The sequence below is a fragment of the Chroicocephalus ridibundus genome, chromosome 10 (assembly GCF_963924245.1).
Source record: "Chroicocephalus ridibundus chromosome 10, bChrRid1.1, whole genome shotgun sequence".
NCBI classification, from domain to species: domain Eukaryota; kingdom Metazoa; phylum Chordata; class Aves; order Charadriiformes; family Laridae; genus Chroicocephalus; species Chroicocephalus ridibundus.
This window is the reverse complement of record NC_086293.1, coordinates 4,193,796-4,208,717: the sequence shown is the minus strand read 5'-3', so window position 1 is coordinate 4,208,717 and position 14,922 is coordinate 4,193,796. Positions and strand designations below refer to the sequence as shown.

The 14,922-nt window shown below is 43.0% G+C and overlaps 1 protein-coding gene across 12 annotated transcripts in view; it reads left to right on the top strand.

Annotated features, from left to right (window-relative positions):
- Positions 1-14,922, top strand: part of ATP2B2 (ATPase plasma membrane Ca2+ transporting 2) — a 429,063-nt gene that overhangs the window by 241,655 nt on the left and 172,486 nt on the right. For all 12 annotated transcript variants that reach the window (XR_010072835.1, XM_063348415.1, XM_063348414.1 and 9 more), the window contains one exon: positions 5,429-5,912. Coding sequence is in view for 11 of the 12 variants with exons in the window: in XM_063348415.1 (XP_063204485.1) it covers positions 5,714-5,912 (199 nt within the window). In the remaining variant the exon portion in view is untranslated. The remainder of the gene's footprint in view (positions 1-5,428; positions 5,913-14,922) is intronic.

The window sequence follows — 14,922 nt, the reverse complement described above, 5'->3', positions numbered from 1 at the left end:
TTTGAGCATCTTTGGGTGAGTTTGATTAGCTTCATTAGCCGCTTGGGTAGATAATCCATTTCTCATTCTGGTCCACAAAGATTATATTCACAAAAGGATGGACGTTTTGTCTTTGACATGAAAAGAACAAGAAATTGTAAAAGGTGGTACAACGGGGCCACACTTGATGTATTTTGCTCATCTGAAGGCTTCCACAGAGCAGGTTATGGTTTTCTTTCTCAACTGTTTTCACCTTGCAAAGGGCAGCCGTGAGTTTTTCATCCTCTGCAGTGTGTTGCCAACCTGTTGCTACCTGCACCTCACATGAGCATTTGAGGAACTCGGCAAAAGGCTCAACAAAAACCTTTCGGATGATTTTGCTGAGAGTCAAGGAAAGATTCCCTTAAATCTGCTTCCAATCCTGTTTTATCAAGGAATGGTATCTCTAATGCAAGGAATATAGATTAATGAGGTTAGATACCTACTGCTCACTAAAATGTGACACTTCAGTGCTTTTTCTCCCCTCTTACTGTGGGGGTTCTCTATAGGTTCCAAGGGGTCCTGAGTCCAGTCTGGGACTTTCCCCCTGCTTAGTGCAGCGGGAACTGGCTCCGCATGCCTTCTTCCCAGTTGGATGATGAGCCAGTAGTACCTGGGCATTGCTGATCTCCCGGCCCTGGCTGTTCCTCTGCCGACCATCACGGAGTGATTACTTCTTCATCCTTCCTCCTGTAACGCAGGCAATTCCTTCACCACAAGAGTTTTAGATCAGAGTTGGCATAATCTTAGATGACAATTTAGAGAAAGCAGTCAAATTATGATTATATCCTGAATTTTTGGAGTCGTCATGAATCTCTGATTTGTCCAGACCTTTAAGGACTGTGAAATGCAAGCCTTGTGACTCCGATCTGGTGAAATTTGGTTTGTTACCTTTCTACTAATTATTCTGCCACTAGAAGTCCAAATGAAATCAGGTGGCAGAATACACGGTGATCATATCTACTTAGAAATCGTTCTGACACACTGTGAAAATATTTACAAGCTTCCAAGATGAGACTTTTCCTGATTAGGGAAATCAAAGAATAGTTTTCCCAGCAGGCCTGCAGTTACCTCATCCAAATCGCTTCTGTTTTAATTGGCATACATTTCCTTTAAGCAGCCAGAAGATGAAAAATATGTGACTTGGGCTCTACAGGAATGGTAGCCTGTTCCCCAAGACACAGCCACTCTGGAAGAAAAAAAACAACCAACCAACAAATAATCTGAGTTTATGGTGCTTTTGTGCAACAAAAATCCATGACATCTTTGACAAACGAAGTCCCAGAGCAAGGTGAAGACTTAAGTTCTGACTTTTTAATGAGAAAAACAAGGATGGTATTTTACTCAGGCTTTCTAGTATGTGGAGTCTTTTGCTACCTAAAGGGAATCTAGGTAGGCTGCTGTTCTGTCTTTTTGTCCACAGCATACTGCTGTTTTTCAAAGTGCACTCTAGAAATTTTTTTTACTCAAATGTCTTGTTTCTACAGCTTGTTTCAGACGCATTGGTAAGAATAAATAAAAAGAAATAACCTTCATTAAAAACTAGTGCTTTTATGTGGAAGAACAATGTAACATTGTGCATGCAATCAGTATTTCAGTTACTGGAAACTGTTATTTCTCTTTTGCTGAACACGTCTGTGGGGGACTGGCTTCCCTCTAAATTGTTGTCGTAGGGAATGGTGAGACCAAATGGGCCGAACAGAGGAGGAAATGGTCGTGGGCCAGAATGGTGTCAAGAGCTGTGCTCTTGGGATTTGGGGATGGTGGCTTTTCGTGGCCTGGGAGGCATTTGGTTATAAATGAAAACCATGGAAGCACCCTGTAAGCGATGGTCTTTGGGCGGAAAGACCTGAGCAGAGCTTGGATTGAAGAGGTTGAGAAATTTTGGCCTGGAGGCCCTGAGGAGACTTGGGGCTCCTCTGACAAGAAAGTGAGAAGTCCTTGAGCTATTTCCCACCCCCAGTGCAATGCACCCACTGCCGCTGAAACGTGCGGTTTACTCAGCCTTGTTCCCTGTGGCTGCTGGAGACGTTATTCCTCAGTCGGTTTAGGCCCTGGTGGTCTTTTTGCCAGCTGGTTACGCAGGCTTGCCCTATAAACAGTGGAAGCAGGCACCCCAGGGATTTTTTTTTAGATCGGGATTTCACCTATTCCGCATCCATATATTGAAAATATCAGTGTTTTGAGTGTGTTTTTAAAATAATCCCTTCCCTAAGCTCCTCCACCCCCAAAAAACCCCAGCAAACAAAAATACCCCACCCAAACCTAGTGCAATGCTTGGATTTCTTGTAGAGGAGACTCTGTATGTCACCCACTTCTAGTAATTTGGTCCATTTTGGAGATGCAAAGCCCGTAGCCCCACTGATGGGGGAATATCATCGTACGCCAACCTCAAGTTTTCTGTTCCTCAGCTTTGTTAGAGGAATATTAACCACTCGGGAAGAGTGGGGTGGTCGTGTGTCAGTCGCGCTGACCTGGGGTGCGCTCTGGCAAGGGCCCTGGGCCTTTTGGAAGAGAGATTCAAGGATGGGATGAATCTTGTTCCATGGGATGAGGGAAGTGCGTTATCAGGGAATAGTGCTAGTCATGCTTTGTGCTTTCTGTATTTTACCATCTGCCTTTCAAAAACGTGAGGCGCTGTTACCTGGTGTTGTAACATTAGGTGAATCGTGAAGAGCACAAACTCCAAGTAATTTGTTTTTAAAGCACCAAAGGAAGCATAGACTTCGTATTTGTTGTTTACTGATTAATATTTAATTGGAGGTGAAATAAAAAGTTCAGCAGGCAAATGACTCAAAACATGCTAAAAAAAACAACTACGCTGTCTTGCCGTGGCTGACATATGACAATGAATTTCTAAGAATAGAAGCAAATATATTAATGTATAGTGACGGCACAGTGAGTCAAAAGAGACGCTTTGATTGAGAGCGGTGGACTCATCCCACAGAAAACATTGTGCAGAAAACATCTCTGGTACCAAGTTTAGTACCCTTTGCAGCACCGATTAAATCGGTAGATGGTTTTCAGAAAACGCTAATAAATGTCTTTTCACTGTGGTGTTATGGAACAGTTTAAGAGCAATTTTATTTTATTAGAGGAATGTTTAAAAAGCCCAGAGGACTGGCAAAGCCCTATGAATTCTCTGTTAGGTGAATGGCTTTTCTCTTTTCTTTTTCCTTTTTTATCATCATGGCCGTTTTAGGCACCCAGTGTTCAAGATCTTGAAGTGTACTTAACCTTAGGGAGAGATTCTTTTTTTCCCCACTGTAAGTAAATCGTAGTCTGTCATTTTAGCTGTTCGTTATTATTAATGATGCCTCATTTTTCACGACCTTCTTCCGTATATTCTTTTTCATGATCAAATCTGAGTCTGCTTTTTTGATGTGGCTGTCAGCAGTGACTTACCAGAGATGAAACCAGGAAGAGCCTGAAATGCTGATTTTAGGGAAGGGGGGGGACATGTCATCAGAGGCGGTTGTGGTGATTCGGCGCCTCTTGGGATGAAGTCTGTTTTACTGGACATCTGTGACATTTCTACCCTGCAATTTTTCCAAAGTAACGCTCCAGGCTGATGTTATTTCTATTCAGAATGGTGATCCATCCTGTTTAGAAACAGATAAAGCAATAGTGAGTAAGGTCTTTTCTGCACGCTATCCATAGGGATTTACCTAGGAGTGAATGGATACTGTGAACACCGTCCGACATGCAGGGGTGGAAAGTTGACAGAGCACAACATCTCCTCCTTGGCTATGGCTTGGCAAATAAAGGCCCTTTTCAATTACTACTTCCAGTTTCTCTTTGTTGCTCACTGTAAGCCACTTTCTGTGCTGAAATTCTTCTCTTCTGGTGAACTTGAAAAGCAATATGTGAAATCAAGGTTGGCAGAAGTTCTTAGCACTAGAATAATATCAATAAATAGGATGAGTAGAAGCAGCATGTAGCAGTTGACCGCTAGTTTAATTGCGTTCTGTAATATTGTAGTGAAACCTTGGTACTTCCTATTTTTTTGGTTTTGTTTTGTTTTTCTCCCCAGAAATCAAAGGAGCGTCCAGTCTTTACGTGTAAATGAGGGGCAGGTAGAGGTTCAGTTTGTCTAATTGAGCGAGGGGTATCAGACAGCTCCAAAGCAGATAATGTCACTGGGGGCAAAGAGGAGTTAATGCCGCGGGCCTGAGCTTTCTCGCAGGCAGGGCAACGGCACTGCAGTGAGGTCGGTGGAAGTACCAAGCCTACCTGTTATATTAACTATGTGTGGGCAGGAGGTTAGAATTACTGCACAAATATACAATTGGGACTTGAAACGCTTTGGGATCCTCTTTGTGCGTGTGCTCATTTCCACGGTGTCTTGTTGTACACACGCGGTTCAATATGTGACTGTGACTGTGCCAGGTTTGTCGGTCATTAGGCTGATGGTGTGCTCTTTTAAAGATCTTTTTTACTATGAGAAAACTATTCTGAGACCTATAGATTTGACAGTGCGCACGCACTAACCCGCTTGAGGCAAAAAAGAAACCTTTAATCTCTGTTAAAACTCTCTGTGCCAAATATAATAGCTGGTTTCAGCAGTATTTAAACCAACTTCATTAAAACTTGGGAAGGGGAAACAGGTTTTAAAGGCTGGTTTTAGCAAGTAATCAAGTGTCTCCCAGATGGTCCAAATATGAGTTGTTCAACACTGGGGGAGGGAGAAAAAAGACAAGACCCGACACCCCCTGCGTGTGTGTGTGGTGTCTCCGTGCAGGCCAGGGGGGTGGCAGCCCAGCAGGTCCCTGGGTGCGACACGGCTCCGCCTGCCCGAACCCGGCGCTCGGGCGCTTGGCCTGCTCTGGGCGATAGGCTTACCCTCCCAGGAGGCAAGGCTGCAAGATGTATTTAAATGCGTTCTGAATTTGTAATGGTGGCTCTATTTTTTCCACATTTTTTTTACTGTCCTTGCACTAAGAACCAGTTTTGCTTTAACCCATTATGAAAATTAGTGGTGTTTAACTAATTTTTGTTACCTTGTAGCCTCTATGAGAGAGTCTTTGTTCTTGTCAGATGGAAGATTGATGTGGCTGTATGAACCGGAGCACACACTGGAGGTGCATCTAGCGTGCCGGGCTAATCGCTTCCTTATTAATATTCATGAGCCATCTCATTTAGCGTGTGCTCTTGGGACTTGATTAAAGTACGCAGCGCTGCTATTGGTGCTTTAGCTGTGGAGAGCTTTCTCTAAGACAGAGCTCGCGTTATCCTTGTTGTCGGCGCTGGCTCTGATACCTGCGGCGTCTCACAGGCCGCCTGTACAGCATTTCCGCAGAGCGTTTCTTAAATGAGGAGTCAAACTGCAATGATAGAATAAATCTGAACTCACCTTTGTAAAGCGTCATTGCTCAGTCTTGTAATGAATCCTTTCTGTTTGCTCCCAAAGGTGCAGAGGAAGAAATGACCATGTAGAGTCTACAGCTTGGGTGCACATAATGGGAAGTGGTGAATGGAGCGGAGCTGGTCTGCAGCCTTGAGAGCAGCCGTTCTGCGGACCACTGGGCAGCCAGGGACACCTTGCGCGCCGGAGGCGTTCTCCACCTCGCTCGCCGGGCACACGCGGGATTCTTTTTAATTTCTGAGGTTGGAATTCAAGATTCCTTTCCTTCAATTTTTAAACAGTTTTAAGATTGTATCCACTACAACAAGCGGAGCAATATAATCAGCAACAATGGGTGACATGACAAATAGCGATTTTTATTCCAAGAACCAAAGAAATGAGGCCAACCATGCAGGAGAGTTTGGGTGCACACTGCAAGAACTGCGCTCCCTCATGGAACTTCGAGGAACAGAAGCGGTAGTAAAAATCAAAGAGACATATGGGGAAACAGAGGGGCTCTGCAGGCATCTGAAGACATCACCAACAGAAGGTAAGCGCGTCTTCCTTCACTTGAGTGGGGACTTTGCATAAGGGCTCTCCAGACGGTGAAAGAAAGAGGTTTTGTTTCAAACCTGAACACAGTTCTCATGGTGCTGCCTTTATTCCCAACAATAGTAAAACAAAAGAGGAGTCTTCAGAGAAAAAAGATAAAAACAGTCTAGCTATAGCTAAAGCTAGCGTGAGAATAAGAGGTGCTTTTTATTCAGAGAGCTAAATGGATTAATTCTTCCTTAAAAGGCAGACAAAAAAAATATTCAGCGCTTGTTTTATGGTGTTATAAAGAGGCTTTAACAGATACGCTCTTGGTGGTAAGAAGGTGCACACTAGTTGCTTCATAAGAATTTCTAGGTATTTAGGCATCTTGAGAATATAAAATGACCTTTTGAGCTACACACCATGTTACTTTGTAGATCAATATGTAATGTATATTTTTTTTGTGGTTACTATTCTTGACTTGCTGTGTTACCGTAGATAGTTTGGCTTAAATTATCAATATACGACTGCATCTATGGTTTTTGTTACTTGGACTTCTTTTGTATGTATAATTAAACTCCTTACTTTCTTACGTTTAATAATACTAATCATAACTTTTCAATATCTATTTTTGTAAGTGGAGTTCTCTACCTGATCATCAGTCATTAGTCTAGTTTTCAACACTTATCCCAAATATCTCCCCATAAAACATTGACAATGGTGGGACGTTTCCCTCTCCTTGTGCAATTTTACTTGCACTAAATGAGAAAGAATTGGTGAACAGGAACATTCTATTTAATTCTAAGAATTCTGTTTTCATCACTGTATTTTTGTCTCCAAGGAATATTAACGCTTTTGGAAATTGTACAGTCTTTGAGTCTGTAATATTTAGCTTGTCTTTTAAAGTAGCCAAGATGTTCCTTTTAAGTTATTTTCTTTTTCAAGAAGACAGACGTGTTGGCTTTATTCCATTCTCTCCTTTTTGAAATTAATCCTTTACTTTTACTCCTCTGTTTAAATGCTGGGAAGTCTTGAATTATTGGTGTAACGGTAAACATGTCAATTACAGCATCACATAGCGTGATACTATAAATTGCAGTCCCAGAAGAGTCCCAGAGGAGCAGCTATCAATGCCTGGCCTTCGAGTAAATTCTTCATGGTCTGACACTTGATCATATACAGTCTCAGTATCGTTTAAACAGTATAAGCTATAAAGCTGTGAACAGTACCTTTTCAGCAAAGGTTTATTAAGCTAATGCTGTATTAAAACGAGCAGCAAGCTCCAGTAGTGCTTCAACATTCATCTGCAGTCTTGTATTCTAGAATGTTTAATGACAGATCTCTCCCACTTTCTAGTCTTGCCCAAATATCTGATCCTTCAGACAGGACCTCTTTTCCTGCCTGGAGATTGCTCCCAGTGGGAGTGCTGAGGTAGGAAAGTGAGACCCTGCCGCTTGTCTGGGATTTCCAGATGCCTGTCGGTCTTCCAGAGAGTGGCCTAATAGCTGTTTGACACCAGAGGATCAACTCTTCAGAGAACGTGCGGCAGTTCAGACAGATCCCTGACACATCTGGGGAGCTGCAGACAGAAGTGCAGGATCTCTATATTTACCTGACAGAATAAACACTGATTTGTAAATATCCCACTAGGGCTTCAGCATCTTAAATATCCCGTAGTGGTTTATGGCATGTCAAAGAGGGAAGTCTCAGTCTGGGTGAACCAAGGCCACTGCAGTGACTCCAGTAAAGTTTTGCCAGTTCGCTCTGCCGGTTAGCTGGTCAATGTGGACTTCAAAGGAAACATTAATTGCATTATCTGGTCAATTTGTGACATCAGGGAAACTTAATTCCTCATATCGGAACAGGGCGTATGGATCCAACTAGTGTGGCACGCTGACTCCAGCAGTAATCTATCTCTGATACTTCAGATAAGGTAACTTTCCTCTAAGCCTTACGTGCGCTTCATCACTTGTGCATTAGGGAAAAACCTTTCCAGCTTCAGATGGCAATCAGCATAGCCTTGGAATCATGAAGACTCTGCTGGGTTTTAATTTTAAATTAGATCACATAATAGGAATTCCCAGTCGCACTAAGTTTTGATCTTATTTTAAATTGTTGTGCTTGGAAAAATTGTTTTAGGAGGGACTCTCGCTGAAATATGTCATGTCAAACTCAGAAACTTTCGTTTGGGAGAAGGTATCCACGAGAATTCAATAGAAAACCTTTAAAGGCTTCTGTCAAATATAAGCAGAGGTTTAGGCATAAATCCCTAGCCGTTGCTTTTCTCGTATCCAAGCACAGCAAAGAAAGTTAAAATACAGTGAAGAGGATATTCTTGAAGATATGACTGTTCTTAGAGGAAAGAAACATAATAGTTTCTTATATGGAAATGGAATTTTAACGTTCTGTAGACATGAGTTACAAATAAAATATTAAGCTAAGTAGTGGAGGCTCCCACAGAGTTTTATCTTTTGGCATTTGCAGCAAACCATGGATTCCCCATGCAATATCTTTATGAAATCCCTTAATTTGCCACTATGGCTGAAAATCACTTTTCCAACCACCATCTTCTGTGGTGAAGCACAACCAAACTTCCGCTATTTTTTATATTTTGGAGTGCTGTGCATTCTACACACTTTTATTGAGGTATAACAGAATAAGCATTACTGCAGGGCACTACTACTTTTTTCAGTAAACCCGATAAACTCTTGCTGAGCAAGAGTCCTGGGTTACTCTGAGTGAAATAGGAAGGAGGACTTGACTGTAGAATTTAGTTCTTCCCAGGCTTGTAAGCCCTTTCGGAATTTATTTTCATAAAGTCTTCGTCACTTTGTGGGTTATGGCTTAAGTAGTTACTGCAACAGAGGACAAAAATGTATCCTGGAAGCAGGCACGGTATAATTCGGTAAAATGTGCCTGCACAGGTATTTGCGCCAAAGAATTTATGTAAAATCTGACTTTGCTGGCTTACTCAATATTTAGAAAATAAGAAGTAGCAATTAGCTCAGTTTGCTCAGCAATTAATTTCCCATGTTAATATTTGATGTGCCACCTATGGACTGGTAGAATCAATCACTTACATGAAAAGTGCCTTTTTGAAGCTCTCTTTTAAAGGCCTTGAACTTCTCAAGGTAAGACATCTTATGCATAACTCAAATGTTATTTTTACTGTTGTGAAGGTACACCTACCAGTGTTTTCTGAACTCGTGTATTGATCAATGTGGAGCTTTAAAAGTCTGCTGAATGTTGAGTAGCATAATATTTGCATGCTGAAGGAATTCACAGCGTTATCATGGATTACAAGGCTTCAGTCTCTTCTTTATATTTTCTGTGGTCGCTTTTCTGACCATAGATGCGGTGTGGATCCCAGCTCTCAGTTATGCCGAAGGGATTTCCTGCATTGAAGTGATTATATTGTAATGAAAAGCTACCATTTCAGTGCTCATAAAAAGAACCTCCCCAAAATCTATGGAAATACTTTATATGAAAAAACACAAGTATGCGTCTCCTTGAATAGTCTTTAAAAATATTTTTCTTGAGATTAGTTTCACTTTCGTTATTCTAGTAATACAGAAAATGAACAGGCTCTAGCTGTCGTTTTTGCAAAGCAACGCTGGATCCCCCACCGGGCAGAGCTGGGTGACAGTTGTACAGTTTTCCATGCAGTGTGAGTCTCCGAGGCCCACTCGAGCATTAGTGATACCTTATAAAGGGCAGCTGGTAAAGCGCGAGGAGTTAGTTGGATGAATACCAAATGAGACCGGAATCCACTCTTTCCAATGCTTAACTGTATTTTACCCACAATTTTAAGTAGTATGCACCAATTTACAGTAAGTTTTTAATCTGCATTCCCTTCGTATTACAAAAGTGTTTATTCCTTACAAGAATACATTATTGAATTAATTTCCACGATTTCTTGCTTAAAATACTTGGATGCAGTAATTTCCAACGCGCGTGAAAAGTGAAGCCGCTTATAATGATGCTTCTTTCATTTTTATATAAAGAAAAAAAACTTGTCCCGTGGTGGTGGTGTCTGTGGGAGCAGCCCTGTGACAGCCGCTGGGAGAAGGCGCCAGGCGTTGGTAGTAACGTCACAGCGCTGCGGGAGAGGTTCCGCTGGCGTTTGGCAGACGCCCGACGGGCTGAGCTTCTAGAAACAGTCTGGTGGAGCGTGGGATCGTTTCAGATGGGACGTGGTTACGTGAGATGGTGGAACCTACTTTTATTATGGAAAAATGCAAGTTTGGGGTTTTTTTGGCTTAGTTCCCTTAGGATGCTGTAAAAAGGCTTCATGGCAAGAGAAAGTATGAATGAGCAGTTAATTGGTAGCATTTCTAGTGTAGAAGCTGACTTTTTAATCATCATAGCTGCCCTTAGCTAAGGTAGATACAAGGTAAGTCACTCTCTTCAAAAGCACGTTTGTTATAAAGGAGATGTGGGCTGAGGATCAACTAGGCCAACTGCGTAGGTTTATTTTTCATTATTGCAATCTAAAAAGCCTTTTATGATTTAACTATGAGGTAAAAGATGAAGAAAGACTGAGTGCGGCAAAATTAACCTGTTGCTTTTAGTACTCATTAGTTTTGGTTCCTCAAGATTGCTTTTATCAAAATACACTGTTAATAACCCAGTATTCTTTCTTGAAGCAAATCTTGCTAGGACGTGCTGAATTTCAGTTAGGTGCACCACTATGTTGTTACGTGTTAAATTAGCTACAGATGCGTAAAGAATTTAGAAAAGAATCGAGAAAGGAATTAAAGATACTTGATTCAGACAAATGTTAATTTAAAATAGAAATATAAAACAATGTATTGCTAGATATTGGTATCTATAAAACCACACTGTCAAAAATAGATCATGAAAGTAAAGAAACTGATAATAGCGTCATTTTAGCTGTTAAAAGAATACACTTTATCATGCATAAACCATCAAATATTATGTATAAGTTCAAGATTTTCTTAAATTATTTTAAATAGAAGGTTAGGATGAATATTATCCTACTCATGAAATGGGTTGGGTTTTTTTTTAAAACCTATGTTGCCAACTCTCCTAAAGTAGATTTTAAGAAATTGGCTGTGAGGCTGAGCTTGAAGTATTTTGGATATCTTCAAAGCAGCATCCTAAAAGCGCTCTGGAAGAAGCTGCGCTCGTGATCTCCCCCGCTCGCCGTGCTGTCCAGTTCCTCGGCCTTATTGGTGGGGTCAAAACGTAATTTGCAGTTCAGGCCAACTTGCCAACACGGCCAGGCCAGAAGCCAGACTCCCAGTACACATCTCGTCCTTATTTGTGCATGTTCTCCCCGCATGGAAGGGTTGGTTTAAACAATGACAACAGCCTTCCCCATGAAAAAAGCCTTCGGTACTGTCACGGCAAAGGCCTCTGAGGGTTGCATTTTGCAATGCTTTTTTCCTACCTTCCATGGTAAAAAAAAAAAACCTTTAAATTCGTATTTCATGCAGTGTGAAGCATGGTTGAGCTGGTAAGAACTTGCGAGAACTTCACGTTTTTCTGCAGTCTCTTCAGTAAGCGCTTGTTGCCTTTACTGCCTGCTTGGGTCCCCACAAACCCCCCAGAATGTCCCCAGAGCGGTGCTGAGCAGGCACAGACCACCTTGGCCAGAGGCTGGTTAGCCAAGGAGGATGGCAGGTTCCGGACACTCCTTCGTTTTGACGTTACTGTTTCTGTTGCTGGAGCCCTGAGAGGTACCACCTGAAAGGATGGATTTCCCTTGGGGACACGCCTGGGAAAGCCCCAGCAGTGCCACCGCCCGGGATGGGGTGTCCTCTCTGCGCCCACGGGCGCCTCCTGCTCTTGCCACGCAGAAAGCACCAGAGCCATTATTGTTTATCTGGCTCTTTGGAGCTCTGTTCTGCGGGGAAACGCTGCGCTGGACACAAGTTGAGGTTAAACACTGCTGTCGTAGGAGGTCTTTCGAGATTGTGAACAGATGGAAAATATCTAGGCAGGACGGTTCATAGAATCGTAGGGTTGGAAGGGACCTCTGGAGATCATCCCATCCAGCCCCCTGCCAGAGCAGGGTCACCCAGAGCAGGTGGCACAGGAACGCGTCCAGGCGGGTTTGGAATGTCTCCAGAGTTGGAGACTCCACCCCCTCTCTGGGCAGGCTGTGCCAGGGCTCTGCCACCCTCAGGGTAAAGAAGTTCCTCCTCATGTTCAGGTGGAACTTCCTCTGCTCAAGTTTGTGCCCGTTACCTCTTGTCCTGTCCCTGGGCACCACTGAAAAGAGCCTGGCCCCATCCTCCTGACACCCACCCTTTCAGTATTTATAAATTGTGTGTTAGTAACTCGTGTGAGGCAGGGAGTCCCGCTCTGGCGTACAGCTCTGAGTCCTGTTCAAGCCGTAAGCCGTGGCCTTGGCGAGGCTCAGGTGGGCTCTTCTGTTCCTGTGTCCGGCCGTGTGCTCCAGCCTGGGCCACGCGGCAGCACCAGCGTGGGGACTCCTGCTGCCTATACTATGTTATATATCCATAAAATAATATCTACACGCTTAATGATTTGGGAGGAGTGCATGGACCATTCTTGGCAACTGCGGTTATTTTCCTTATCTAGTATTTCCATTGTTTGTGTAATGGAACAGCAAACATTCTTCCAAAGGTTACCCAAACATAAGCATCACAAATGAATGGCTTAGATTTTTCAAAGCGATAAGTACCATTTCATTGCTCGGTTTGTTTCTGGGTTTTGGCATGTCCTGCCACTTGCTGATTTACTTTGGCTTTGTTCATTTACTTGTAGAAAACTAGAGGAATATTGCACGATGCGTTTTCCCCACGAAGCTTTTAAGAGAAATTTAAGCTAGATCACCTGCTCCTTTGAGAATCCTGAATGGTTGGCAGAGAGCTTCTCAGTGCGTAACCGGCATGGCTCTGACGGGAGGTGAGGAGAGGGAGAAAGCCTGGGAGTCTCTTCTGCCGGCTGTATTAGGCAGTGTCAGAGATTCTCTGAGTCCACTGCCAGTTTGTTTAGGTGATTGCCCAGAAGGTTGTCTTCCTTTCAATGATTATTTCTTTAGCAGGCGCAACACTTTCAGAAAGGAGGCTGTCTTCATGCAAACTGAATTCCCTTTCCCTCCAAGACAGTACGTTAAATACATCAGGCAGCGCTTGCTGCCTGCACACATACATTCTGCTGCCGCACCTCAGGTTCAGCTGAACGGAGTAATAAATGGGTGTGAGGTTTTGCACCTGTTTTGCACAGGTCTAATGTTTGTTCGTTGTAATTAGCTCAATTACAGCTACAATGTGTTGTAAGTCAAAAGAAAGCCTGGTCCAACGACTTCAAGTAATTCTTTCCCTCTTTCTAAGGAGGTTATTGTAGGTTAACGTTTGCCGTAGTGTGTTGTGCCACAGGTTTCTCCTTGATCTAAATACGACGATGCAATACAGTACGTCATTCCCTTTTTGCAAAATGATAAGTGATGGAAAGTGTTGCCATTATATGGCCCAGCTGATAAATCTGTAATCCTGTTCTTAAAAATAGTGGTTTGAGTTTGTTGGCATAACTGGCTCATTTATTGTGTGAAAAAAGATGAGGCCAGATCTTTAACGTAATAGTGCCAGTGTATATGGTGGGGAAAGTAATTTTTAGATTTCATGAGCTCTGGCAGTTACGTCAGTTGTCAGAATTGCTAAGTTGGGTTACGTTAGCGGTGCTCCCTCAGAAAAAGGCAATTAGTCCTTTGCTCGGAGGATCAAAAAGGTGTGCTGTTGCGTGCGCCTGCATGCACGTGTATCAAAGCGTCTCCGTGCTGGGAACGGGACAGCCGTGCGTGTTCTGAGGAGCGGTGGGGAAAGGCCCGGGGCAGGCGAGGCGCGCGGGGCGGGTGCGTGGCAGCCTGGCCCTGGCAGAGTCCCGGCGGGGGAGTAACGCTCCTGCGGGGGGAAGATCGTGTAACGAGTACCTCCCTGCTATTGTATTGCAGGGCTTAGAAATCCATAAATATATATAGCGCGTCAGCCTTGAGTGAGAGCTGATTTATCTTCATTTTGTTCTAGTTTTGAGACAGCTGCAGGAAGAAGGCAAAGTCCATTACACCAAATGAACAATCCAATCGATGTAGCCAGTTTGCCCTTGATGAAATTAAGCTTTGTCTTTGCAGTATATCAGAGAGAGTGAAGGGGCGGGGGTTTTTTTGCCTTATTTTGTCAGTGTCCTGTGAAAGCAAACAGTTGACAGCCGGCGGCTTTATCCTTCTGTGAGTGGCCCTGCTAGAGGGAACTTAAGAGCACAGCCCTTAATCAGGTGTCTCAGCTGACGCTTACAGGGGTGCAAAAAGTGCTCGCTTTACAACATCACCTAAAAATTTAAAGATAAAACAATTACCCGCATCTCTATTAGGCATTCCCAAACTTCTTGCCAAGTGTCACTTCTAGCAGCGATGCTGCCTCCAGCTGAGCCGTGGGAATTGGAAAACTTCGCTACTCCCGTCTTTGTAAGGATCCTCTGTGGATTGGGCAGATGATGACAATGCCATTGAGGAATAATAGAAATTTTGAAGTTTATTTATTCAACTTTGCATTTTTATTTTTTTTTTTCAGGAAAGAGGATTCTGTTACTTGTTGAAAAAGGTGTTTAGCTAAAATATTGAAAAGTCTTGCCACTGGGGCAGTAGCTTTCAATATGTAAGTCTGAGTTCAGTAGCCTTGCGAGTGGAAATAGCGTGACTGAATGACTGGTCGTTTCTCTTTTGGCGATAGCTAATGCGAACGCACTTGGGATAAGATGTGTCAGATGCAGTAATGATTTCCTGCCTCCTGTCCCCTTTTGCAATTGCTACTCACCCTTTGAATCTAGACCGATCAAATTTACTGTTTCCATCTGTTTTCCAAGAAGTCAAAGGTTGATGGTGCTTGACATGCCTGTTATTTATAAAGGTATGGGGAGCGGAAAATAAAGCCAAAGATGTATTTTTGGCAGTCAACACGATGTGCTTCCAAGACAAACATAACTGCATTTCCTCAATACTGATTTCTTTTAATGCGATGCATTTGTAGTTTCTGATTTGC